At 40.7% G+C, this 27,072-nt stretch overlaps 1 protein-coding gene across 1 annotated transcript in view; it reads right to left on the bottom strand.

Moving 5' to 3' along the window:
* Positions 1 to 27,072, bottom strand: part of LOC126334608 (uncharacterized) — a 90,117-nt gene that overhangs the window by 37,075 nt on the left and 25,970 nt on the right. Inside the window, exon 2 of the mRNA XM_049997011.1 lies at positions 8,856 to 9,008. Coding sequence (XP_049852968.1) covers positions 8,856 to 9,008 — 153 coding nt within the window. The remainder of the gene's footprint in view (positions 1 to 8,855; positions 9,009 to 27,072) is intronic.

Here is a 27,072-nt window from a genome sequence, read left to right as displayed (position 1 = left end):
ATATGTTATTATGCTCTATATCTGTTAAAGGAAGAATTTACTCATCAAAAGTCTCCAGCCATCCATTGTTGTTTGTTCCAAAAACATCAAAAAAACTATTAATATGTACAGCCCTGTTTTGCAACTGTTACACTGTTTCATATGTGATGAAGATTTTTCACTAACTGAAGAGTAGGATACTTTCAAAGTGGACATCTGCTAATTTTGTGTAAGCTGCATCTGAGTCATACAGTCAGCCATAATGATGTAGGTCCATCACATACAAATTTCATACTTATCAAGTCTGTAGTTAAGGCAATCACAAGAATGAATTGCTAGCTCATTGCCTACACCAATCTGTCCTTTGTAGAGAATTTTTCTGAGATATGAACTAGATTGCAATATCTGCTTTTAATAATTAATTATTAAGGTGTTATATGTAGATACAGTCTTTAGATATTAGTGACTGGAAAAGGGATAATTGTGATGTATGTAGGAAACTATGTGTCAGTGATATTTTTTGCAATAAGATCAGGGTTTGTGCAATCTGAAAGTACTTAGGTGAGGACTAAAGGAACTTTTACTTGTTATGGTGGAGACTAGATCATATTCTAAAATGAAGAGGGAACGAGAAGCTGAAATGGTGAGGAGCCCAACTTAGAGTAAGCAGTAGGGATGAGACAAGGAGAGGGCAGTGATCCTTTGGCAGAATTATTGAAGCAGATGAAACTTTTAATTGATACAGTGACAAATTTAGCTACAGAACAGTCAAATATGTCAGCTACACAGACAAATATTTATACAACTGTGACAAATTTAGGCACTGAGCAGGCAAAAATTGCAACAACTTGACAAATTTAGCCACTGAGCAGGCAAATATGGTAGTAACAGTGAACAACATAGTTAAGGAGCAAATGGACAAGGTGAATGTACCAACCATGGTGGATAATTTAGTACCAGAACAAGTAGAGTTGTCTACCAAAGTGAAGAATTTGTCAGAAAAGGTAGATGGGCTGCCTATGAAGGAAGATTTTACCAAAGTATTACATGAAATTAGTACTCTGACAGAGAAACAAGCAGAAATGAAGATGGAGATAATGAGCTCAGAGCAAACTTAATAACAGTTTCTGATAGAGATGAACAGGATAAAAAAGGAATTCCAGACCATATAGGGAAGACAACAACAGATGATGGAGGCAGAAGTTCAGAATCTTTCCTTAATGTCAAAGAAGATAGTTTCAAGATGTGAAGGGTTATTGGAATAAAAGTTCCAAGCACAAAACAATAAATTTAATCAACAGTTAGAAGACTGGGTGTCAAACAAGGAGCAGCAAGTTTTACTTTGAATGGATAAAGGAATCAAAGAAGCTATGGAGAATGTAGTAAATGAAGGTTTACCCACATCTAGTTAAATGGATCAGGAACTGGAGGAAGTGCTTGATCAATTATGGACAGAATTTGATAAATGGAAAAGAGAAGTTATGTAAAATGTACAAGCATGTCCACGAGGTTGCAAGGAAATGCAATGGGCGATTAGGGAAGGTAGGAATGAATTTAACCCAGAATGGGGACCGCAATCCCCTAGTCACAGATCCATATGTGACTTGCAGGTGTGGAGCAGTACCCATGTATAAGCTCAAATGAACATACTTTTGGAAGCATGTCACCATCCAATGATTATGGAAAATCGATCTTGGAGTAAGATATGCTGAAACACAGGCAATTTCAGATATTTTCCCCTGAGAAAATGACATTGAATCCAGTGGTATTTATAAGGAGATTTATTGGAGTGTTACCACAAGCATAGTCAGACTGACAAAAGATTGAATAAGTAACAGGATACATCCAAGGAGATGGAAGTTTATGTGTAATGGATGTGATAGATAAGTGCTGAACATATCTAGGATTTGAGAAAGCATTCTTAAATCATAGTTGGTCAAGCAGGATTCAAGAGAGGTTTTGAAAAGGAAATTCATAATCCAGAATCATTCTTGTATAAAAATGGTAACCCAAGAAGGTATCGTGAGAAGTATTTGAACAAGGCATGATATTGGGATGAACCAACTGATCACGAAAGTGTTATAATGATCATTACGTCCAAGCTTCTGATGGAGAGGCAGGACAAGTTACTACATGTATCTGATAGTGGTGGTGGTGGTGGTTAGTGTTTAACGTCCCGTCGACAACGAGGTCATTAGAGACGGAGCGCAAGCTCGGGTTAGGGAAGGATTGGGAAGGAAATCGGCCGTGCCCTTTCAAAGGAACCATCCCGGCATTTGCCTGAAACGATTTAGGGAAATCATGGAAAACCTAAATCGGTACATGTATCTGAGGAAAATTTGGAAGACTTTATGTTGGCTGTGGAGTCAATAGATCGGTTGCAAGAAGACCAGAGAGGAAGTATAAACTATAATGACTTTCACCCACAAGAGAATAGGCAAGTAATTTATAATGGTAGTAATGGAAGAAACAATGGAAGGGAGGAGAATAATGGTAACAGGATCAACAGTAATAATTGTTGTGTTAATGGACTGAATAACAGCCGAGAACAGCATGGTGCAACAACAGTTTCAGATCCAATAAGAACAGGCAGAGAAGATATAATATGAGGTATAATTCAGTATATAATGCTAACCATAACTAGGCACAATGTTACCAAAATTTTCCAGAGCCAAGACCAACAAATAACCAATCATGGAGGGAGCAAACCTCTTTAATAACTGAAGCAGAACAGCAAAATAGACACAGAAGTTGAAACTGAATATTACCGGGTCATGCCCCAGATATCCGTTTGATGAAGAACATACAAGGGGTGAACAATAAGGCGTAAACTGTTTAAGATACAACAGAGGTAAGACTATTATAGAAGAGTTAACTGAGGATGTGAATCCATGTGAGTCAGTTTCTCATGCAGTACCGGTCTCAGCTGTAAGTGCAGAAATCTTGGAGATCCCTATTAAAGTAATATTGGATACTGGAGCTTCAGTAAATGCCATATCATATAATTTGTTTAAAGGATTATCCCAGAAAACAGAATTTCCAATATTTCCAGTATACATCTGTAAGATCATTGAAGCTATATGTACCCACTTGCAAACTGTCCTGATACAGACCACATTAGAAGTGAAAACGGGAAATGCAGTGATTTGGTGTGTGTCCCTGGTGATTCACAAATTAACTGAAGACTCTATCACTGGATTGGAAACAATGAGAGAGAAGGACTTGAAAACAGATTTCTCAGAGGGTAAAGTAAGTTTTTGTGACCAGGAGAAAGTAGCACAAGTGGATCTTATCAAGGAGGAATGAAGTCAAAGGAAGTACTGTCCTGGGCATGGAATCAAACTTGTAAGACAGGAAAGATGTTGGAAGTGCCCAAAAGAAAGAAAAGAAACAAAAATAAAGGAAGATACTTGGGATATACAAAACAAAATTAAGCCAATATTAATATTAAGATACTGCCGCAGGCATGTCCAATAGAGAGTATATTTCAAGAGCTCAATAGATTTATGAGGGCACACTGTCCAAATTGCTAGATGAACTGATTAGATTACTTGCCAGATTTTGACTAAATTGTGAATAATCTACCTCATACCTCAATATTTACCCCTGCAGAACTGATATTTAAAAAAGAAGATAATAATGAATGGTCCACTAGTTTACCAAAATTACAGAATGTGAAACCAAATTGGGAAGGAAGACTACAAATAGCCTAACTTAAAATAGCCACAGAGGCCACAAAGAGGAGTCTAAAGCATAATTGCATTGTAATAACAACAAAACGGACAGGCAAAGTAAGTACATATGAATGTTGTTACCTTTTCCAAAAAGTTGATTAAGAACTGAGGTATATTTGTGAGTGCCTTGAGGACAGTTTGTGACTGTCGAGTACAAGCAATATGAATTACTGAAGAGAAAGTTTCTAGTAGTTAAGTCATGTTGGGATTAATACACAATGGATACTACTGACTGGAAATGGTACCTACACTGACATAAAACAAGTGTTCTATGAGTGACACAAATCTACCAGCTGATATAAAGTGAAGGTCAATCCGAATCTACCATATCGGGGCAGAGACATGTTTGCACAACAATCCACTAACCCCATTCATTCAGAGACAAGAGTGTAATGGGTAAGAGGTCGAAATACTGTACTTTTCATTTTTTTTTTTTTTTTTTTTTTTTTTTGCATGTCCACCGTACCCCATTCCTGATCCCAATGCAAGACCATAATCACCTGGTCCAGTGCACGAGCCAACCCAATCCTGATCCATTGACAACCCCCCCCCAGGTTGCAGTGCTGAGGCGAACAGACACTTTTCAACATCGACCAGATCATGCATCACCTAGCTTCTCTGTGAGAATAACATATTTGTTCAAAAGATTAAAAATACAGGAACAGTTGTAATTAAGAATATTGAGCTACATTGAGATTTAATATTCAAGGATCAAATTTACATGTAATTGTAAAATCTAATAATGACTGAAAATGATTAATCATTAATGAAGGATGAATGTAACTTACACTGGATGATCTTATTGCAGGTTTTCCATGGTTTTCCTCAGAGTCTTAGCTCAGATGGTCAGAAATCTTAAAGTGCCCTGGACATACCAATTGGAAATTGTAAAAGATGTTTGGTAATTACATTCCAACCTGAGAGGAGAAGTAGGGCAGAACTTGCTACTAAAAATTAAGTAAGATACATGCTATTTTTGATGAGAGCATCTTACTAATACAACTTTCCTTAAATTGCTGGCTAGTGCAGAGTGAGTTTGTAAAAAGTTGTAAACAATATTTTCACTCCCACAAGGGATCATATAATATTCTGGCCAAATCTGTACCAGTCTGAGATATTTTATTTGTTTATCTTTTTAAAGCCAACCCTGTTAGCTGACAGGTCAATTGTTAAAACTAAAATTGGTAAAAAATGTCGAGTCATCACATTTTGCCTGTGGGAGAGATGCATTACTTTGAAAAATAGAGTTGGGCACCGGCATGCTGTTGGCTATAGTAAAAATTTTGCAATCAAAAAAAGGGCTCACTGTAGAGGAGTGTAAATGTATGGACCTATGCATACCAGGTGCACATAATTGCTGACTGTTGAGCACCGTTTTGTAAAAAGTAAACTGGTACAGAGTTGTATACAGAGAGAGAGAGAGAGAGAGAGAGAGATCTAAGATTTTATCATTGTAAACCTATGTAAGAATATATGGAAATTCTAAAAAAGGTAATTCAATTTGTTTCAATTATTTTCTAAACTGAATTTTGAGGAAGTAAATTGCACTAAGCTTCTATCGGAACTTCAGATAGTTGGTTGAAGAAGTTTTCTGGTGGATCTGCAAGCATTGTCAAGGGAATTTAGAAGTGTTTCTTGTTATTAACAGAAATCTGTGAATGGCTGTGCATCATATAACCAAATGTGCACTGAGTTATACAGAATCAGTGGCCAAGGATCCTACACAAGTTCCTATTTATGAATAGTAAACAGTTTACAGGCAACTGGAGGGTATCGGCAGTTGCTTCCTGCTCTACAAGATCAATGAGATTTCATCACTACAGATTTAATATTCTTTTTAGTTTAAAGTTTTATTGCTAGACATATTTGGTGAAGACTGAATGGTATATGCCCATGTTCTGTAAGACTGGAGGTACAGTAAGAACAGTAATTTGTGCTCTAGTAATTAAGACTTGCAAACATTAGCAAGACAGTTTTTGCTTATTCATGACACAAACTTTTTTAGTGTACAGCAGTAGACACAGATTCAGACACTGGTGCACCTCTATTAGCTTCAAGCTATAATTACTTCAAGTTCAATTGTTTTCTTTTCTTGATTAATTGCACCTTCAGTACAATATATCCACACATACATACATAAACATAATAAGGGATATACTGTAACTAAAACCAAAAACTCCAAGCAAATAATAGTCTCAGAACAGCACAAAACCTTTTCTGTTGCCACAACTGTCAGGTAAATACTGTTATCTTGATATCCATAAGAGCAAAACCAACAATTTGACCTTCAGAAGTAGCTCCTCAGACAAATGATGACATTGTTTATACCACTGTAAACAATGTTGTGCAGTCACTCTGAGAACCAATGGTTTCTGGACAGCATCATGCCAGTGAAAACTGACTCGTATTGCTTCTCTATAGATAATTCTACCATCTGTCCTACAACAGAAATCTTATGCAACAGCTGATAATTCTTATCTAACAACTGGTTCATACAACACACTTTACATTTCAATGATTAATAAATAAGTGATGATTCATGAACTTGGACACAGAATATATAATTTGGTATCAGTACAAGCTGTAATAGGATGGAATCCTTTACATTGCAGTGATTAATAAATAAGCAATGAGCTGTGAACTTGGACACAGAATCTAAAATTTGGTGTCAGTACAAGCTGTAATAGGATGGAATCCAGAAGATGACTTGCTGCCATTGATGTTAAGCATTATGAGGAATTTACTAGCTTAGTCCCCAGCCAACAAAAGAGAACAATATCTGAATTAGAGGCAACCACTCACCTTTAGCTGAGTGATGTATGGAACATGGAAACATGCAACATAAACAGTAGCTTACTAGTTTTTGAGCTTTTGCCCTTTCTCTAGTAGAAGTATCCAAATTCATGCACACAACCACACAGACACCAAAATGCACACACCCATGGTCATGGTGAGACTGACTGTTGATTTTTGATAGCAGGTGCTATTGCAGAAGGAGGTGGGGAGGGGGTGAGGAATAATGCACGGGGTGAGGAATGATGTGCAAGTTGAGGAGCTGGTAGTGGGATAGTGTGAGGCAGCTCTTTCATCAGGTGATTTAGTGATGATAGTGATGATGATGATGTTTGGTTTGTGAGGTACTCAACTGCACAGTTATCAGCACCTATACAAATTCCAATTTTTCCTCAGTCCAGTCCCACACTTTCATGAATGATGATGAAATTATGAGGACAACACAAATACCCAGTCATCTCAAGGTGACTTAGTGGCTTCAGAGCAAACTGAAAGGAGTTTAAAGGATAGAGCATATCAGAGGTAGAGAGAGGGAGAGCATAGGGAGGTGAGTAAAGGAGAGGAAGGTGGAGGTGACAGGGAGAGACAGGGAAGAACAGAGAAAGGGAGAGAGGTGTACTGGAGAGACAAGTCCCACCTCTGAATTTCAGTGAAACTTGTGCTGGGAGTATCCACATGGCTTGCATAATGAAGCAGCTGTTGAAGTTATTTGTGTTGTGGTGCAGACCATGTCCAGAACTGAATGGTCAAGTCTATGGTTTGCCACAGTTTGGCAGTGGTCATTCATATGAGTAGACAGTTCATTAACTGTCATACTAACATAAACCACTGTACAGAAACCGTAGCATAGCTGATACAGAACTTGGAGAACTTGGCTACTTTCACATGATGCTTTTTATAGAGAAGATGACTGTGACTGGAAAGTGCTAGGAGGTGGGGGGTAGGTTATGAGTGAGATCTTGCACCTGGGTCAATGATAAGGGAATGACATAAGGAGTGTAGGATTGGATTCCAATTCTGCTCCCAGTCATACACCACATGGGCCATTCACATGTTGCTGACCCAGGTGCATGACCAGTAACCCACCCACCACCTCCTACCACATTCCAGTCACATTCATCCCCTACTCTATAAAAAGCAGGGCATCATGTGAAAGTAGCCAAATTCTCTATCAGCTGTGCTGTGGTTTCTGTACTCGTATGAATGGCCACTACCAAACCGTGGCAAACGATATACTTGACCATTCAGTTACAAACATGCTGTGGCCCACAATACTAATGATTTCAAAAGCATCAGTATGCAAGCCATGTGGACGCTCCTTTCCATCACAAGTTCCTGTAGGATTCACAAGTGGGACCTGTTTCTCCAGCATTACCCTTTGCTCCTGCAATCAACTGGTCTGAACCTCCACTAGCCTGTTTCCCACTGCCTTACCTTATTTGTTCCCTTCCCTCTTCTGTATACACCACTTCTTCCTGTCCACATCATGTACTGCCTTGCCTTCTCCCATCACTCTTCCTCCCACCTCCTTCAGGGGAGCATTCTCTCTCTCTCTCTCTCTCTCTCTCTCTCTCTCTCTCTTTTCCCCCCTCCATTTAATCCTCCCTCCTTCCCCTCTCACCCTCATTTTTGAGCCCTTTTACTTTCACTCTTCCATCTCAATAATACTTTTCATCTCCACTTTCCACTCTTTTTTTCCCTCTCTCCCTTCCCCTCCCTGCCCACCCTCTCCCTCATTCTATACGTCTTATATCCTCTGGCCTCTTAACTCCTTCTGTCTTGTTGTGCAGCCATTGAATCATCTGTCAAATGACCTACCTTTCTCTATCCTATATCCCCTCCTTGTCTCATACATCATTTCCTACCTCCTCTCCACCTCCATCAGGTAACTGCTTGCACTAATCAGTCTTTTCATGGGAGTATATGTTTGGATGTCTGTATGGTGGTGTGTGTGGATGTGTACTTTTACAAGAATAAGAGCAAGAGCTCAAAAACTAGTATGAATACTATACTCTGTTACATGTTTCTATGCTCCATGCACCAGTTTACTACAAATGAGTTGTCACCTTTCTCCTATTTTACGCATTTCTCAGCAACTAAGATTGGCCGAGGAGTGATTTCAACCTTTTATCAGAATGAAGAATTATTTTAGTAAAGAAATTAAAAAGTGCATGCTCTAATGAGAATTCTGTGTAGATTATATGTGTGCAGTGTGTCATATGGCAGAGCATCACCTGTGAATGGAAGATGTTGAGATTGTGTCCCAGGCCATCACAAAGTGCAAATAACTGGCAGGTTTTCCTCCATGTGCCCCATTGCTACTTCTATGTACACTTGATTGTAACTCACCATTGTGTTGTCTGGTAGATCCTTCTGTATAATGAGAGATCCATCTAAGTAGGAACACTCTTTACTTAACTTCACCACATCCATCTCTGGTATCTTTACATAATCTTCTGCAGTTGTGCTGTCCATTTCTTCAATGTAAAAGAAATATTCTCTCTGGAACATACACCAACATATATTTCAACTGTGAAAACAACTGAAAGTGAATAATATGTGTAACACATAAAAAGTCGGAATTACTCTATGAAGTTCTCATGTAATTTTAGCTCATTCACTTTGAAATGTGAAATAGAATTTTATTTAGAGTTTCATTGAATATATCACTAGCACAAATAATATGACACATCTTTGTAAATGGAGGTATACATTTTTAAATACAGAACATAGTTTGACAGTCATATTCCTATGTATTCCTAAAGCAATAATTTAAATAAAATAGAAAGAAACTTCCACATGGGAAAAATATATTAAAAACAAAGATTCCAAGACTTACCAAGTGGGAAAGCGCCGGTAGATAGGCACAATAAATAAAACACACAAACACACACACAGAATTTCTACCTTTCGCAACCGACGGCTGCTTCTTCGGGAAAGAGGGAAGGAGAAGGAAAGACGAAAGGTTGTGGGTTTTAAGGGAGAGGGTAAGCAGTCATTCCAATCCCGGAAGTGGAAAGACTTACCTTAGGGGGAAAAAAGGAAAAAAGGACAGGTGTACACTCACACACACACACACACACATATCCAGCCGCACATACACAGACACAGACACAAGCAGACACATTTCTCTTCTTCAGAAATGCTTTCCTTGCCATTGCCATCCTACATTTTATATACTCTCTACTTTGACCATCATCAATTATTTTGCTCCACAAATGGCAAAACTCCTTTACTACTTTAAGTATCTCATTTCCTAATCTAATTCCCTCAGCATCACCCGACTTAATTCGACTACATTCTATTATCCTCGTTTTGCTTTTGTTGATGTTCATCTTATATACTCCTCTCAAGACGCTGTCCATTCCATTCAACTGCTCTTCCAAGGCCCTTGCTGTCTCTGACAGAATTACAATGTCATCGGCGAACCTCAAAGTTTTTATTTCTTCTCCATGGATTTTAATACCTACTCCAAATTTTTCTTTTGTGTCCTTTACTGCTTGCTCAATATACAGATTGAATAATATCAAGGAGAGGCTACAACCCTGTCTCACTCCCTTCCCAACCACTGCTTCCCTTTCATGCCCCTCGGCTCTTATAACTGCCATCTGGTTTCTGTACAAATTGTAAATAGCCTTTTGCTCTCTGTATTTTACCCCTGCCACCTTTAGAATTTGAAAGAGAGTATTCCAGTCAACATTGTCAAAAGCTCTCTCTAAGTCCACAAATGCTAGAAACGTATGTTTGCCTTTCCTTAATCTTTCTTCTAAGATAAGTCGTAAGGCCAGTATTGCCTCATGTGTTCCAGTATTTCTATGGAATCCAAACTGATCTTCCCCGAGGTCGGCATCTACTAGTTTTTCCATTCGGCTGTAAAGAATGCATGTTAGTATTTTGCAGCTATGTCTTATTAAACTGATAGTTCGGTAATTTTCACATCTGTCAACACGTGCTTTCTTTGGGATTGGAATTATTATATTCTTCTTGAAGTCTGAGGGTATTTCGCCTGTTTCATACATCTTGCTCACCCGATGGTAGAGTTTTGTCAGGACTGGCTCTTCCAAGGCCGTCAGTAGTTCCAATGGGATGTTATCCACTCCGGGGGCCTTGTTTTGACTCAGGTCTTTCATGCTCTGTCAAACTTTTCACACAGTATCGTATCTCCCATTTCATCTCCATCTACATCCTCTTCCATTTCCATAATATTGTCCTCAAGTACATCGCCCTTGTATAGACCCTCTATACACTCCTTCCACCTTTCTGCTTTCCTTTCTTTGTTTAGAACTGGGTTTCCATCTGAGCTCTTGATGTTCATACACGTGGTTCTCTTATCTCCAAAGGTCTCTTTAATGTTCCTGTCGGCAGTACCTATCTTACCCCTAGTGAGATAAGCCTCTACATCCTAGCCATCCCTGCTTAGCCATTTTGCACTTCCTGTCGATCTCATTTTTGAGACGTTTGTATTCCTTTTTGCCTGCTTCATTTATTGCATTTTTATATTTTCTCCTTTCATCAATTAAATTCAATATTTCTTCAGTTACCCAAGGATTTCTACTAGCCCTCGTCTTTTTACCTACTTGATCCTCTGCTGCCTTCACTACTTCATCCCTCAAAGCTACCCATTCTTCTTCTACTGTATTTGTTTCCCCCATTCCTGTCAATTGTTCCCTTATGCTCTCCCTGAAACTCTGTACAACCTCTCGTTCTTTCAGTTTATCCAGGTCCCATCTCCTTAAATGCCCACCTTTTTGCAGTTCTCACTATATATTTTTTTAAAGTGTTGTCACAGTGTTTGTGTATGTTTGTCTGCTGTTTGGCTTTTCACCAGCCAAATACCATTTCACAGCTGCTCTCTGCAATGCACCATGAGCAAAGGCATATGCAGAGGAGGAGGCAATCCACCCATGTCATGGATTGTGGACATTGACCAAGGCACTGTTACCATAGCAGTTGCCAGAGCACTTTATGCTGCAGGAAGTCATCATGAGGCTTTATTAAGTATGAATGTCCAGCAAGTAATTGTAAACAGGAAACAAGCCAGTGAGGTAGACAGTCAGCTTGTTTTTAAGGTAAATGGCCTCACTTGGAGCACAACACAAGGTGTTTCCATTCAAAATAATTCTGTATAATCTGATGGAAATAATTACAGTGCTGCTATTAGTACAACTGCTAATGAAACACATTCTCTAGTTAAAAACAACTGATATAAACCAACTTTGTCAATTTGTTTATATTGAGAGCAAATTTCATCAAATATCTGTTGGGAAATTAATACAAGTGAATCATCCTGAAAATAAAGGTAAAATTATTAATAGTAACTCTGGATCAAAATTGAAGTAACAAATGCAATCACAGCCAACCAGTAAATGCAGTCAGATTTATCTGCAAAGCACAACTCAGTTTCTTTCATATCTACTCACACAGTGAATAAGCAAGGTGTTATTCAAGGAGTAAATTTAGAATTTTATGAACATGAAATACTTTATGAAACTGAATCAGCTGTTGAAGTAGAGATTATCCAAGAAAATACTTGGTGAAGAGAAACCAACTGTTGTTAAAGACCAAACCTAACGTCTGATTCACATTTGCTTCCCAAGAAAATATATCGGCATGTGACTGAGTGTGAAGTATATTCAAATTTTCACTTGTCCATCAGTGTTACAAATGCCTCCAGTTCAGACGCATCAGCCACCAGTAGCGTAGTCTCAACTGCTGTAGTAAATTTCATGGCTGACATCCATCAGTTAATTGTTTTTCTACTAATTTAAAATATTTGTATCGTGGTGAAGGTCACTACACTGTGGATAAGAACTCCCCTGTCTTGCTCAGGAAGTGTAAAGAGAACAAGTTTGCTATACTCAACAATATATCATTCAAAGATGACACAGTCACACTTAGTGCAAATACCAATGCAGGTATCACAGGAGGTCTTCTGACTGACAATAACTATAGATATAAATTCAGTTCTTGAGCTCAATTTGATATTTTTGACATACAGGATTACAGCTCATTCCCTCCTCTTTGACAGCCTGTTCATCAGCAAGAATGTTTCTGTTCTCCCATTGATACCTCAAAGACCTTCCCTCTCAGATCCATGCACAGAAAATGTTTAGCATTCGACCCAACTCCCAGAAGTATCTTAAAATAAATAAATAAATAAATAAAAAATAAAAAAATAAAGCACTAGGTCTTCAGCTTACAGACCCAAAATTCTATTTGGCGACCAGTAGATTGGCAGTTTAGTAGACTTAATGGATTCCAGTCTCAGGTAGTTTGACACTGTCCATTGACCTGGCAGTATACGTTGGAAGCCCTACTGTCCTTCAGATCAACCCTCAGTCACTCAGACAAATGGTGGCGCAATCAATTCACAGAAAATATTTGCAGCTCAGTAATAACAATTGTGGGGCCACATTCTGTCAGCCTGGAAATATTAAATGGTTAATACTGGGCCTGAGAGCCTCTATTGCATGATCAGTCATGGCGCAGTTCTTTACCAGAGCAGAGTTGGAAACCACAGATTCAAGGAACAGCATTGTAAGCATTATTTTGGATTATGGTTTACAGGATACTGTAGTGAATCACTCAGTAATAGCCAATAGAGAGTGTGTGGTAATAGAGAGAATTCCACAAACGAAATATATCTGCAACTTACAGTTACAAAATGGATTTGTAATATCTCAAGAGTAGAATTTCATGATCTATGATTATAGTAATCTCTGCTCTCGATAATGTAAGCGAGAATGAAAATAACACTGGATCTAGTAAAATCCCTGCCACACTACCTGACCCCTAACCAAGTGACCAAAGAAAAGTCAGAACTGGAAGGCCAGTCAAAATGAGCAATGTTCCCCCCACATTCAGGTTTATATTAGTAAATGTTGTTTATGGTACAACCTTCCGAAGATACTAAGATCAATAATAATGATGTTACATACTGCATGAAAATAGTATGGCTGTGTGGTTGGAGATGCTGAGTTATGGATTTGAAGGATGCTGGTTTGTATTCTGTTGTATGCTAATATTTTTTTCAGCATTGTAACAGATTCTGGGACCATCATTCACATTTGTATTCAACCTTGTGCAAATCTGACATGCCATATTTGGTGGTTTTCGTATTTACACTTGTGTGTTATGAAAATGTGCAGTTTCAGTGGTACACCACATTCAATATCTCTCCAAATTTGCCTCATTTTTTAGTACAATTTTTTCTGCCAAGTGTGATGAAATGTACATAGACACGAAAAAAAAGAAGGAAGGAAGATTAGGGTTTAACATCCTGTCAGCATTGAGGTCATTAGAGACAGAATGCAAGCTTGAAATGTTTCCGCGATCGGGAAGGAAATTGACCATACCCTTTCAAAGAGAGTATCCTGGCATTTTCCTGGTAGGGAAATTGCAGAAAACCTAAGTCTGGATGGCTAGGAGGGATTTCACCCATCGTCCTCCCAAACAAAGGTTTTGATCTGTGAAATTTGTGAAAGTTTTCCCTCCACTTCTGTTTCAAAATGATGTACTGTCGCGTACACTGCTAATAGTTCTTTGTCTTTGGACTGTGTAGCTAAACTCTGTGCCACTGCATTTGATGATGAAATGTGTGAATATGAATGTTGACACTGAACTGCAATTCCATCTTAGCACTGCATGTATGTAGGTTAACACTTACTGCATGCTTCTCATTACAACTAAGGATCAAATTTAAAAATGGAGAAGTAATTACTGGCAACCAACATAACCTGAAGAAAGGCTGATATTAACATTCTGGTTATGAGGAACTGGAGACATTTACATCAGTGATTGTTTTGCATTTCACTAGCTTCTGTATATGACATAATTTCTAATGTCTACAGTGACATATGCAAGGTGCTGCAAGGATTTTAATATACACGGAAGATAAGGGCAGTAAAATATGATGTTTTGGGAAACCTGTTTTGTTCGGTGTCAAGAGGAAGCAAACACAAAAAGGTAGGGGTCTGTTACACATCAAAAGGTTCTACTCAGGTGGCTAATTCTGTGTGGAGTGCTCACAAGCGTTTTTTAGATTAGACAATTCTCAATACAATCCAGATAATGATAGCTGTAGGAAACCGTGAAGTATCAGCGTAATATCAAAAGAAGTAGTATAGAATATGAAAATCCTAATGGTTAACTGCTGAAGCATCGGTAACAAAGTGCCATTTAAAGTGCTTATCAAAAGCAATGAAGCTCACATAATACTAGGTACAGAAAGCTGGTAGAAACCTGAAATTGACAGCAGTGAGATTTTTGGGGAAATTTTAAGTGCATGTCAAAAGTAAGGCAAATGAGAAATGGAGGTGGTGTATTTATTGCAGTAATCAAAAAATTCAGATCCACCAAGACAGAAATTGAAGCTGCATGTGAGACTGTCTGGGTAAGAATCAGTATCAAGGGTGGGCATAAAATGATAATTGGATCTGGTAACAAACAGACCTGACCTCTTTGAGGATATCCACATCCAAGCTGATATCAGTGACCATGATTCAGTTATGGCAAACAATGATTACCAAAGTACAAAGAACAACTAAAACAAGCAGCAAGATAAATTATACAGAACTCACTGCTTTGAGAATGTCCATATTGAAACTGGTATCAGTGACCATGATGCAGTTGCAGTAACAGTGATCACCAACATACAAAGGACAAATGAAACAAAGAGAAAGATATATATGTTAAGTAAAGTAGACAAAAAGTTAGAAGTGTTACATCTCCATGAGGAAGCTGAAAGTTTCAGCACAGGGCAAGAGCATGTAAAGGAAATATGGCTCAAGTGTAAAAGAATAATTGACCATGCACTGGATAGATATGTATCCAGTAGCACAGTTTATAATGGGAGGGACCCCTCATGTTGTACAATTACTCTAAGGAAACTTCTAAAGAAACAGAGATTACTGCATGACAGGTGCAAAACAAAGCATGGGGTTTAGATAGGGAGAACCTGACTGAAACATGTTTTGCTTTCTAAAGTGAAGCTTTCAATGACTACCATAACAGAATATTGTCAAATGATCTTTCACAAAACTCAAAGAGATTCTTGTCATATGTAAAGGCCATTAGTGGCACCAAAGTTAGTGTCTAGTCCCCAGGGAATGTGACAGGAACTGAAATTGAAGGTAGCAAAGTAAAATCTAAAATGCTTGACTCCATTTTAATGTGTTCATTTACAAAGGAAAACCCATGATAACTGCCCCCATTTAATCCTTATACCACTGAAAATATGAATGAAATAAGTGTTAGCATCAGTGGTGTTGAAAAACAGCTGAAATTGTTAAAATTGAGCAAAGCTCCAGAGCCCACTGGAATCTCTACCAGATTCTATACTGAATTTGCAGCTGAGTTAGCCACTCTTCTAACTATAATCTGTTGTAAATCCCTTGAACAAAGGACCATGCCCAGTTCTTGGAAGAAAGCAGAGTTCACAACCATCTACAATTAGGATAGCAGAAGCGATCCACAAAACTACCACCCAGTATCCTTGACATCTTAAAACATATGCTGAGCTCAAACATAATGAGGTATCTTGAACAGAATAATCTCGTCCATGCCAACCAGCAAAGGTGCTGAAAACATCGATCTTTTGAAACCCAAATCGCACTTATCTCACATTGCATTCTAAAAGCTTTGGATCAAGGCAGGCAGGTAGATTTCTTGATTTCTGAAAAATATTTGACTCATTACTATGCCTGCACTTCTTGTCTAATGCAGGGCTTTCCTGGCTGGAAGGAGCACCTGGTCCCCGGCACGAATCCTCTGTGGATGGTTTTTAGGCGGTTTTCCATCTGCCTTGGCAAATGCTGGCTGGTTCCCCTTATTCCGCCTCAGTTACAGTATGTCGGCGATTGTTGCGCAAACAAGTTCTCCACGTATGCAAACACCACCATTACTCTATCACGCAAACATATGGGTTACACTTGTCTGGTGTGAGACGTTCCCGGGGGGGGGGGGGGGGGGGGCACCAGGGGCCGAACTGCACAATAACCCTGGGTTCAGTGTGGGGCAGCAGAGAGGTGAAGTGAACTGCTGTAGTCGTCATGGCGTTGTGGACCACTGCGGCGGGGACAGAGCCTCTCCGTCGTTTCTAGGTCCCCGGTTAACATACAATACAATACAACAAGATCACATGGGGTATCAAGTTAAATTTGTGGCTGGATTGAGCCAGCTCATACAAATACCTGGATGAAACACTTTGTAGGGATATTAAATGCAATGATCACATTGGCTCAGTTGTGGATTAAGTAAGAAGTAGATTTTGGTTTATTGACAGAGTACTGGGGAAGTGCTATCAGTCTATACATGACTAGCAGGGTATGCTGAAAGTATACAGAAAAGGGCAGCACAAATGGTCAAAGATTTGTTTGATCTGTGGGAACATATGACAGGTATACTAAAGAAACTAAACTGGCAGACTCTTGAAGGTAGACGTAAAGTATACCAAGGAAGTCGGCTAACAAAGTTTCAAGAACTGGCTGTAAATGATGATTCTATGAATATACTACAACTCGCTATGTATCACTCACATTGGGATCATGAGGATAAGATTAGAATAATTATAGCATGCACATAGACATTCAAACAATCGTTCTTCCCCTGCTCTATACATGAATGGAATGTGAAGAAATCCTAATGACTGGTACAATGGGACATACTCTCTGCCATGCACCTCACAGTGGTTTGCAGAGTATAGATACAGATGTAGCTGTAGAGTTCCCTGAGTGATGGAATGGACTGCAGAGAATGTTATATTGTTGATAGAAGAATTCAGATACAGTACATGCTTCTACGATCGATGAAACACACATCATACAGCACAAATACTGAAGGAAAAGAAATATGGCTGGAAAAACTTCTGAATCACTCAAGTATCCATCTGAGGACATGAGAAAGACAGTAAATTCATTAGATGCTTGCTCCAGGTGGAAACACAATGAATAAGCTCAAACTTCGGAAATCATCTTATTACAAAGGTAAGGCATAATTTGTTTCCATGGAAGTAAACAAGTACAAATACATATCTGTGGGCAATCTGTAGCAGGACTTGTGCAAAATGAAGCATTAACTGGGTATATGCTGTGAATACTGTGTTATTGCTATTAAATAAACAACACACACATGAGCTCCTAACCACATGCTAGCCCAAGGCGAGACTGCTTAAATAAGATATAACAGACGTCACTATTCTTTGCTCTGAGGTTACATATTGTCTGTATCGATACTGTTTTGTCATTCAGTCATGTCCTGTTAGAGTGAAGCTCCTATAGAACCCGCTTTCTCAGTACTGCAGAGCACTGGGGAAGGCGTAAGAGCTGTTCCTACTCCAGGATGAAATGCTAGAGGTGGGAAGATAAACGGAGAGAGCAGCTTCAGCATCACTGCAGGGATGTAAACACTGTGTCTAGTAGCAATAGTGTTAGAGACGCTACCTAAGACAACACCAGATTTAATGTTACATAGAAGTGTAGGGTCTGCGATCAATCAGCAGTGCTGTTAAGCGTGTCATAGTCCTGGTGGCCGAGCTTGATCCTGTATATTGAAACCATGGTGTGATTGTCATGGAGGATGATATCAAATGTATGGTCACACTGCCGCAGGACCTTGTAAGAACTAGAGTAAGGTGGCTGAAGTGATGTCCATATAACGTCATCACATAACATCACATACTCACACATCACCATGTCTTCGTGCACAAAAGCCTCCAGAAAATCTGTGATGCTGCAGAAAAGATGTCCTGATGTTGGAGATATGTTGTCTGACTTGTTCAATCATTGCCAGCAGTTCATCTGTGTCAGTTAATGCCACAGGGTCGAAGAATGCCTTTGGGAGGTTCAATATTTCACCATATAGAATCTCTGCCAATGAAGCCTGAAGGTTTTTTTGAAAGCACTGTGAACACCAAGAAGCACCCTTTAACCATTATCTGCAAAGCACATCAGTGACTCCTTAAGACACAGTGCCACCATTCCACCAGTCCACTGCTCTGCAGATGGTAAGTGATGGCGCGAAAATGTTGTACTCCACAGAGGCTGCACAATTCTTTGAACAGTGCCAACTCAAATTGCATACTTTTGTCTGTCATTAGGGCTACAGGACAACCAGACTGTGTGATTCATAAATGAAGAAAGGCCTTAGCCATCATCTCAGACCTAATGACAACTATAGGGACTTGACTCAACCCACCACACCACACGATCTACAGTGGACAATATAGACCTGTACCTACCAGAATCAGGCAGAAGGCTAATGAATTCGAAGTTTACATGCTGTCACCTGCCCACCAGAATGTCATAGTAGCCGAGCTCTGTGCTAGCAAAACTGCCTGTTTTGTAGCATTCGAAGCAATGCAGTCACAAGTCCACAACTTGTGGCCACACTTCGCATCCCGCCAAACAAGGTGGTCCTCTACAGGTTTGCCGGCCGCGGTGGTCTCGCGGTTCTAGGCGCGCAGTCCGGAACCGTGGGACTGCTACGGTCGCAGGTTCGAATCCTGCCTCGGGCATGGATGTGTGTGATGTCCTTAGGTTAGTTAGGTTTAAGTAGTTCTAAGTTCTAGGGGACTAATGACCACAGCAGTTGAGTCCCATAGTGCTCAGAGCCATTTGAACCATTTGAACCTCTACAGGTTTGGTCATAGGACAGATTCTGGGGTGTGACAGGTTGTGGAGATTATTAAACATAAATCTTCTCATTTTTAGTGGAACCAATGGTTGACTTTCTGTCATGATATGTCACACCAGACTTGTCTGTCTGATCCAGGAACCAAAGGCTGGCGAAGGTGTTCCACAAAACTACTTTGATTTTCTTTGTTCATCTCCTGGACTGACACAAAGTCATCTTGGTTCATGCATATTGTCAGCCCCTTTAATGTGCTGCATGTCAGTTGTAAACTGACTTACACTGTCCATATGGCAAAAATTGTGATCTGTGAAATTTGTGAGAGGTCTCCCTCCATTTCTGTTTCGAAATGATGTACTGTCTCGTACACTGCTAATAGTTCTTTGGCAAATGCAGACCATTTTCTCTGCAACACCACAAATTCCTGAGAAAAGAACTGCAATGGTTGTTGCACCCTAGCAACTAATTGTTAGAGCATTGGACCTACAGGCATATTGCTCACATCAGTATTGACAGATAAGGGAGCATCACATACATTATGTCGTGCTGGAAGGACAGTTCAATGTTATCAAAGGCCCCGAGAATTACCGTAGCCGACATCAGCGTTTGCCTACTGTGTTTGTTTTTGCCTACCTCTGCAGACGTGAGAGGAGTTACGTGAGAGGAGTTAGAATTGTTGCAGCCTATGGTAGACATCACCTATGACAGTTGATTGTTCCCAAAAACCACATAAAAATCACATTATTTCGTGGTAGATTGATGGATAAAGTAGAGCGTGAATCAGTGCTGTTTTTTTCTGTGATTGGTCTGACCTCACAGTCATTACGCGTGTGTCCTGGAAATGTAACTCCCTCCTGGTGTACTTGGCACTTGTCCTTATTGATCTCAATGCTATGACGATCAATGATGTCAAACACAGAGTGGAGATACACCTCATGTTCTGCCAGAGATAATGAAAAAATCAAATTGTTGTCAAGGTATGAATGTCAAAAAGAAAAATGTTTTAAAATTTTATTGGTAAAATGTTGCAATGTCCGCATGGCTTTTTTTGGGCTATAAAGTATGAAAGGGAACTCATACTCATGTAAAGGTGGCTCTAGATATCTTTAGCACCCTCTCTCCGAGGTATTTCTGTAGGCGTCACTGGGCTGACTCTAGCTAGAAGTTGCAAAGACGCCTCAGAGAAAATGAGCCTGACGGCTCTTAGGAGTATTAAAATTCTGAGTATAGAGCCACTGAAGGAAATGGTGACGCAGTGGTTACTTTACACCGTTCAAGCTCGAGTTGCTGTATTTGGCTGCCTTAAAATCGTCCGGCCATAGTCAAAATCCTTGCAGCAAATTTTGAGTGTCTCATCAGTGCATTTTTTAATCGTGGCCTATAGCGCGTCAATCACTGATGCCCATGACGATGCTTTTGGCTACATCTTGCCGGCCGGGGTGGCCGAGCGGTTCTAGGCGCTTCAGTCTGGAACCGCGCGACCGCTACGGTCGCAGGTTCGAACCCTGCCTCGGGCATGGATGTGTGTGATGTCCTTAGGTTAGTTAGGTTTAAATAGTTCTAAGTTCTAGGGGACTGATGCCTCAGCTGTTAAGTCCCATATTGCTCAGAGCCATTTGAACCTTTTTCTTTTTTTTTTTTTTTTTTGTCATGTCGAAAGACTCGAAATTGTAGCCTGTATCATGGTACGCAGTCATGCTCATGAAAAGGAAATTGGCTACCTTACGACCGCCCGATATACGTCGAGACCTTTACAGCACGCTTCAGGTGTTTCAGTTGTCTCTCTTCAGAACGTCAAGTCGAAAGACCAAAGATTGACCCTGCGTAACAGGATCAGGCTTGTACCTGGATACTCGTACATTATCACTGACTGGGAAACCACGAATATCGGATTCGTTTACTGAACTGAATGGTAAACTGCGCAGACGTGAAAGAGGGGATGATGTTGAATGTTATCTCGGGTTTTTCGTCCCAACTCGGTTTGAACTCGAGTCACGCGTATTTTCGACTCGGTTAACTAGGTCTGGCTTACAGCAGAGTTGGCCCATCGCTAGATGTTGCTATACCCGGTGTAATTTTCGTGCTTGCAAAATGCCTAAGAGTCCAGAGGTGCCATGCACTTTCTAGAAATCCTTCTTCAGATTTCTTCCACATCTCTGTTGTAGGAATAGGTAAATACTTGGGCTGTAGAACAGTCCATATTGCCTGGCACACTTTCACAATTTTTGAGACTGTTGAACGTCCTAACCGAAAAGAAAATTAACTATGGTCCAGTAACTGTCGCCTGTAGCCAAGTAACTGGAAAAATGGTTCAAATGGCTCTGAGCACTATGGGACTTAACTTCTGAGGTCATCAGTCCCCAAGAACATAGAACTACTTAAACCTAACTAACCTAAGGACATCACACACATCCGTGCCCGAGGCAGGATTCGAACCTGCGACCGTAGCCGTCGCGCGGTTCCAGACTGTAGCGCCTAGAACCGCAGGTCACCATGGCTGGCTATCTGGGAAATATTAAAATAAATTATTCAGATAGAACGAACAAATAAGTTAATGACCAAATATATGTTTGTTTAAATTCAATGGTAATGTTATAAATACAATGAAACAAAACAATCTACTCAGTAGAAAGTTCTCTCTAGCCGGCCGCGGTGGTCTCGCGGTTCTAGGCGCTCAGTCCGGAACCGCGCGACTGCTACGGTCGCAGGTTCGAATCCTGCCTCGGGCATGGATGTGTGTGATGTCCTTAGGCTAGTTAGGTTTAAGTAGTTCTAAGTTCTAGGGGAATGATGACCTAAGATGTTAAGTCCCATAGTGCTCAGAGCCATTTGAACCATTTTTTTGAAGTTCTCTCTAGCGGTACTAGATGTTACCATCGTTTGCTGTATTCGTAAAAACTGCAGATAAATTTTCACTCCACTCCTAACTACATTGTGGGATAGCACTTTCTTCCGTCGAACCTTTCATATGACACAGCAAAACTGAAATGGAATAATTTATGACTTCTGTATGAAGCACAAAGATACCACGAATGGTAAAACTTAAAATGGCAAGTCTTTGCCTTGTATCAGTTGGCTTTCTCCAGTTTGTTGTGCACTTCTCGGTGCTCCCGTTAATCAGAAGATGCGGTTCCTCGAAACATTCTCGCGACATACGAAAATATTTGAAGAACCTAACTTCGTCAGCCTCTAGTTCAATACACAGACGATGGTATTCCCTGAGCTTTCTCTCTTGCTATTAATGTCGTGCACCCAACGTCTCCTCTTCGTGGTCCATTTCGTATCGCTAATGCGAGGAGTTCTTCGTTGTACGAGCTACTCATTTCTGCACTTAAAAAACAAAAAACAAAACAAAAAAATGAACTCGCACAAAAAAAAACGTGTCCCGCGTGAAGCTTCCAAATCGTCTAACGCCAAGACAACCGCGCTACGCCTGCAAGCTTAATAATGGGGTTCGGCGCCTTCCACAGTGTAACAGCTGACGCATCAATAGTCGCTGAGGCCGGCCGGCCGTTGCCTGTGTGGCGTCCCTGGCCGCTGACGGGCAGCACCGTTCGTCGCAGCGGCAGGCCGGATTCTGTCTGGCCAGGCCTTAAGAGCGCACGGCTAGGGTGACCAGACGTCCGGATTAATCCGGACACGTCCTCCTTTTTAGTTCTTTGTCCGGGTCCCGGGCGGATTCTTACAGTGTCCGGCTTTTTCGCAAAGTTGAGCGTAATACAGTTAAATTTGCAATTCGTCCCGTTCTATTGCTCCTTTCTTAAATACTTTAACTATTGGCACAGCCTTTGTAAAAAACACGCACGAAGGCGGTGTTAGTAGGTGGCACCAGGACCGTCGATGTTACCGTTGATCTACTTATAAGCGAAAGCAAATATCGATTATTTAAAATTTTCGTTTCATATCTTCGCTTTGTATTGGCTTGGCTTCCTGTTGTGCGCGTGTGTTTTGTGAGTGTAATTTTTAACTGAGTGAGTTACGTAAAATATTTGGCTATGCATAAACGAAAGTGTACATTTTCTGATGTCCTTTCCTGCAAATATCCGGCTTTAAGAAAGGGAGAAAGGAATTCGAAGCGGAATGTAAGATATGTGGAGCTGTAACTACGTCTCAGTGGCCAATAAGGTAAGAAATAACATAACAGATTAACTGTCATGGTTTTATTTTATTGTTTCATAGTCATTTAATTTATTTGCAGTTTACATGTCGTCAGCCACTACTTGAACTGTAGATACTGGTAGCGGTGCGTCGAATGAAGGGAGGTAAATGGTCTTACGTTTTTCGCTTGTAAACAATTCCGTGTTGTTGACATAAAAAAACAATTGACGCCACACTGCCACCACAATCAATGTTTTTTAATTTTTTTATATTGCTCAGTTAACCACCACCCGACTATCAGTAACAATTAACTACTAGTTTTACTGGTAAGTCCTGGCAGTCACGTGACTTGTCCAAAGCTGACAGGTGGTATCCTCATCTGCAGTTGACCCGTTTCATGTGTCCTCTTTTTTCTTCCTTTGTCCTCCTTTTTGAAGCTGTTTGTCCTCCTTTTTAAACAATTGCATCTGGTCACCCTATGCACGGCTAACCAGGCGGGCCATGTTACTGGTAGTCATTCTCTTCAAAAACAATGGAAAGACAAATATAAAGTGGATGATATGCGACGAAAAATATGGTAAAGCATTTTGTTCTCTATGTAAGGAAATGGGTTCCTCTAGTGGCTTTTTGCGGAGAAAACTTAGACGAAGGTGTGGTAAAAACCATAATTGAAGTCGGTTTTTTTTTTCTAACTGTAGCGGATTGCTACAGTCAGATACTGAAAATAACTCCGATTTGTTCTCTTGGTTCGCCGTACAAATTACAGATCGCTTTTGCACAACATAACAAATGAAATATGTATGTTCTATTGTGACTATCGAAGTCTTACACAGTTTGATGAAGTTTATAAAATTTACCCAACTAGCTGATAAACCTGGCATTACCCGGTTATTCATTTTGCAAGTTTTCTATTCGAAACGAAAAATGAACTGTGTTTGTATAGCATCTAAAGAATTTCATTTCCATTTACTCATCAAAACATCTTTGAAATTATCAGACAGTCATATAAAGAAAAATTCACAATGTACAAACGTGTAAGTGCAATATCAAACTTAAGAAACATGGTTCTGGACAATTTCTGTACGCTGGGAGCAGCTACTTCGCGTGTCTACAGGGCAATTTTGTAAACATCGCTATGGCAACACCTCTTCATAGCTCTATAGACGGCTATCGTTTGGCTAATAGCGTTTGTGTTTTGCCGTTGAATACTGTCAAAAGCGCTAGCGGGTGTCAGGCGTTTCCTTCAGTTGATTTGACTGTAGGAGAGGAGCAGTTGTAAAGAGTAAATGCACGGTATTAAAACTTAACGCATGATGCGGCATTTTTTCATGCGTATCAGTGTTTATGACGTCCTATCCCTAAAACTGAGTGTCGTACAACGATACGAGGGGGGTCAAAAAGTTTCTACCTAACAAATAGAGAACGACAGAAATTCCACAACACCAATTTATTGCCGGCCAGAGTGGCCGAGCGGTTCTAGGCGCTGCAGTCTGGAGCCGCGCGACCGCTACGGTCGCAGGTTCGAATCCTGCCTCGGGAGTGGCTGCGTGTGTTGTCCTTAGGTTAGTCGGGTTTAAGTAGTTCTACTTTCTAGGGGGCTGATGACCTCAGTAGTTAAGTCCCATAGTGCTCAGGGAACCATTTGAACCAATTTATTTTTCAATATAATGCTCGCGAACATTAATACACTTGCGGGAATGCTCAGATACACTACTGGCCATTAAAATTGCTACACCAAGAAGAAATGCAGATGATAAACGGGTATTCATTGGACAAATATATTATACTAGAACTGACATGAGATTATATTTTCACGCAATTTGGCTGCATAGATCCTGAGAACTCGGTACTCAGAACAACCACCTCTGGCCGTAATAACGGCCTTGATACGCCTGGCCATTGAGTTAAACAGAGCTTGGGTGGCGTGTACAGGTACAGCTGCCCATGCAGCTTCAACACGATACCACAGTTCATCAAGAGTAGTGACTGGCGTATTGTGACGAGCCAGTTGCCCGACCACCGTTGACCAGACGTTTTCAGTTGGTGAGAGATCATTTTCTGTATACAGAAAGGCCCGCACAGGACCTGCAACATGCTGAAATGTAGGGTTTCGCAGGGATCGAATGAAGGGTAGAGCCACGGGTCGTAACACAGCTGAAATGTAACGTCCACTTTCCAAAGTGCCGTCATTGAGAACAAGAGGTGACCGAGACGTGTAACCAATGGCATCCCCTACCATCACGCCGGGTGATACGCCAGTATGGCGATGACGAATACACGCTTCCAATGTGCGTTCACCACGAAGTCGCCAAACACGGATGCGACCATCATGATGCTGTAAACAGAACCTGGATTCATCGGAAAAAAATGACATTTTGCCATTTGTGCACCCAGGTTCGTCGTTGAGTGCACCATCGCAGGCGCTCCTGTCTGTGATGCAGCGTCAAGGGTACCCGCTGCCGCAAACGTCGTCGAACTGTACGTGCAGATAGTTGTTGTCTTGAACACGTCCTCATCTGTTGACTCAGGGATCGAGACGTGCCTGCACAATCCGTTGCAGGCATGCGGATAAGATGCCTGTCATCTCGACTGCTAGTGATAGGAGGCCGTTGGGATCCAGCACGGCGTTCCGTATTACCCTGCTGAACCCACCGATTGCATATTCTGCTGACAGTCATTGGATCTCAACCACCGCAAGCAACAATGTCGCGATACGATAAACCGCAATCGCGATAGGCTACAATCCGACCTTTAACAAAGTCGGAAACGTGATGGTACGCATTTCTCCTCCTTACACGAGGCATCACAACAGCGTTTCACCAGGCAACGCCGGTCAACTGCTGTTTGTGTATGAGAAATCGGTTGGAAGCTTTCCTCATGTCAGCACGTTGTAGGTGTCGCCACCGGCGCCAACATTGTGTGAATGCTCTGAAAATCTAATCATTTGCATATCACAGCATCTTCTTGCTAGTGGTTAATTTCGCGTCTGTAGCACGTCATCTTCGTGGTGTAGCAATTTTAATGGTCAGTAGTGTATTACAGCGGTCTGAAGAATTGCTTTGGCACAATCAATTCATGGCTCCGTGGTAGGGTTAATTTTTATTAGTCACACTTTTTCTATGCATATGCTGATGACTCTCGACATCAAGAGACTATAGCAGTAGGATGTGCATTTCTTGTCCCCCAATCTGAAATATTCCAGACTATTTCGTCTGACCTGATATTGTTCAGTCTGTATAGTGGAAGCAATAGCGATTCGAAAGGCTTCCAGATTTTCTCGTCATACAAGGTTCCAGAACCTGCTCATAGTGTCAGACTCAAAAAGTGTATTGCACTCTAATGAAAAGGCGAAGCGAAAAAAAAATGGAAATTTATATACGACAGTCATACCAAAATAAACGAAGAGGTGTGAGAATCTCCTTTCTACGGGCTGCGGCTCTTATAGGACTGGCTTACAATGACGAGGTCGACCAGCTAGCGGAGCAGATCAGTGCCTCTGGCCCTGTGATGCACGTCAGTCTACCATCCACCGATTTCAAGTTGGATGCGGCAACTGGACGTCTTCCAATGCGTCTAGCAATTAGAAGCGCCCTCTGGTTTCGAACATTTCAGGCAAACAGGAAGCTGGCAACTACTACCTTTGTGTGAATGTGTAACAACTATGGCTCAACTCCTTGCCACTTACAACGCGTAGGCACCGAGGATAGCTTTCGCTTCGACTGTCAGAAGAAAGAAGAAGGCGCTATTAACTACCTGCTGTTTGTCTGAAGTTTCTCCGAAGCACAAAAATATCACTTACTGCAAAGTATTGTGAAACTGAACCTCCCCTTCCAACAAGTTC

Source organism: Schistocerca gregaria, chromosome 2 (assembly GCF_023897955.1).
Source record: "Schistocerca gregaria isolate iqSchGreg1 chromosome 2, iqSchGreg1.2, whole genome shotgun sequence".
NCBI lineage: Eukaryota > Metazoa > Arthropoda > Insecta > Orthoptera > Acrididae > Schistocerca > Schistocerca gregaria.
This window is presented reverse-complemented; position numbering and strand designations above follow the sequence as displayed.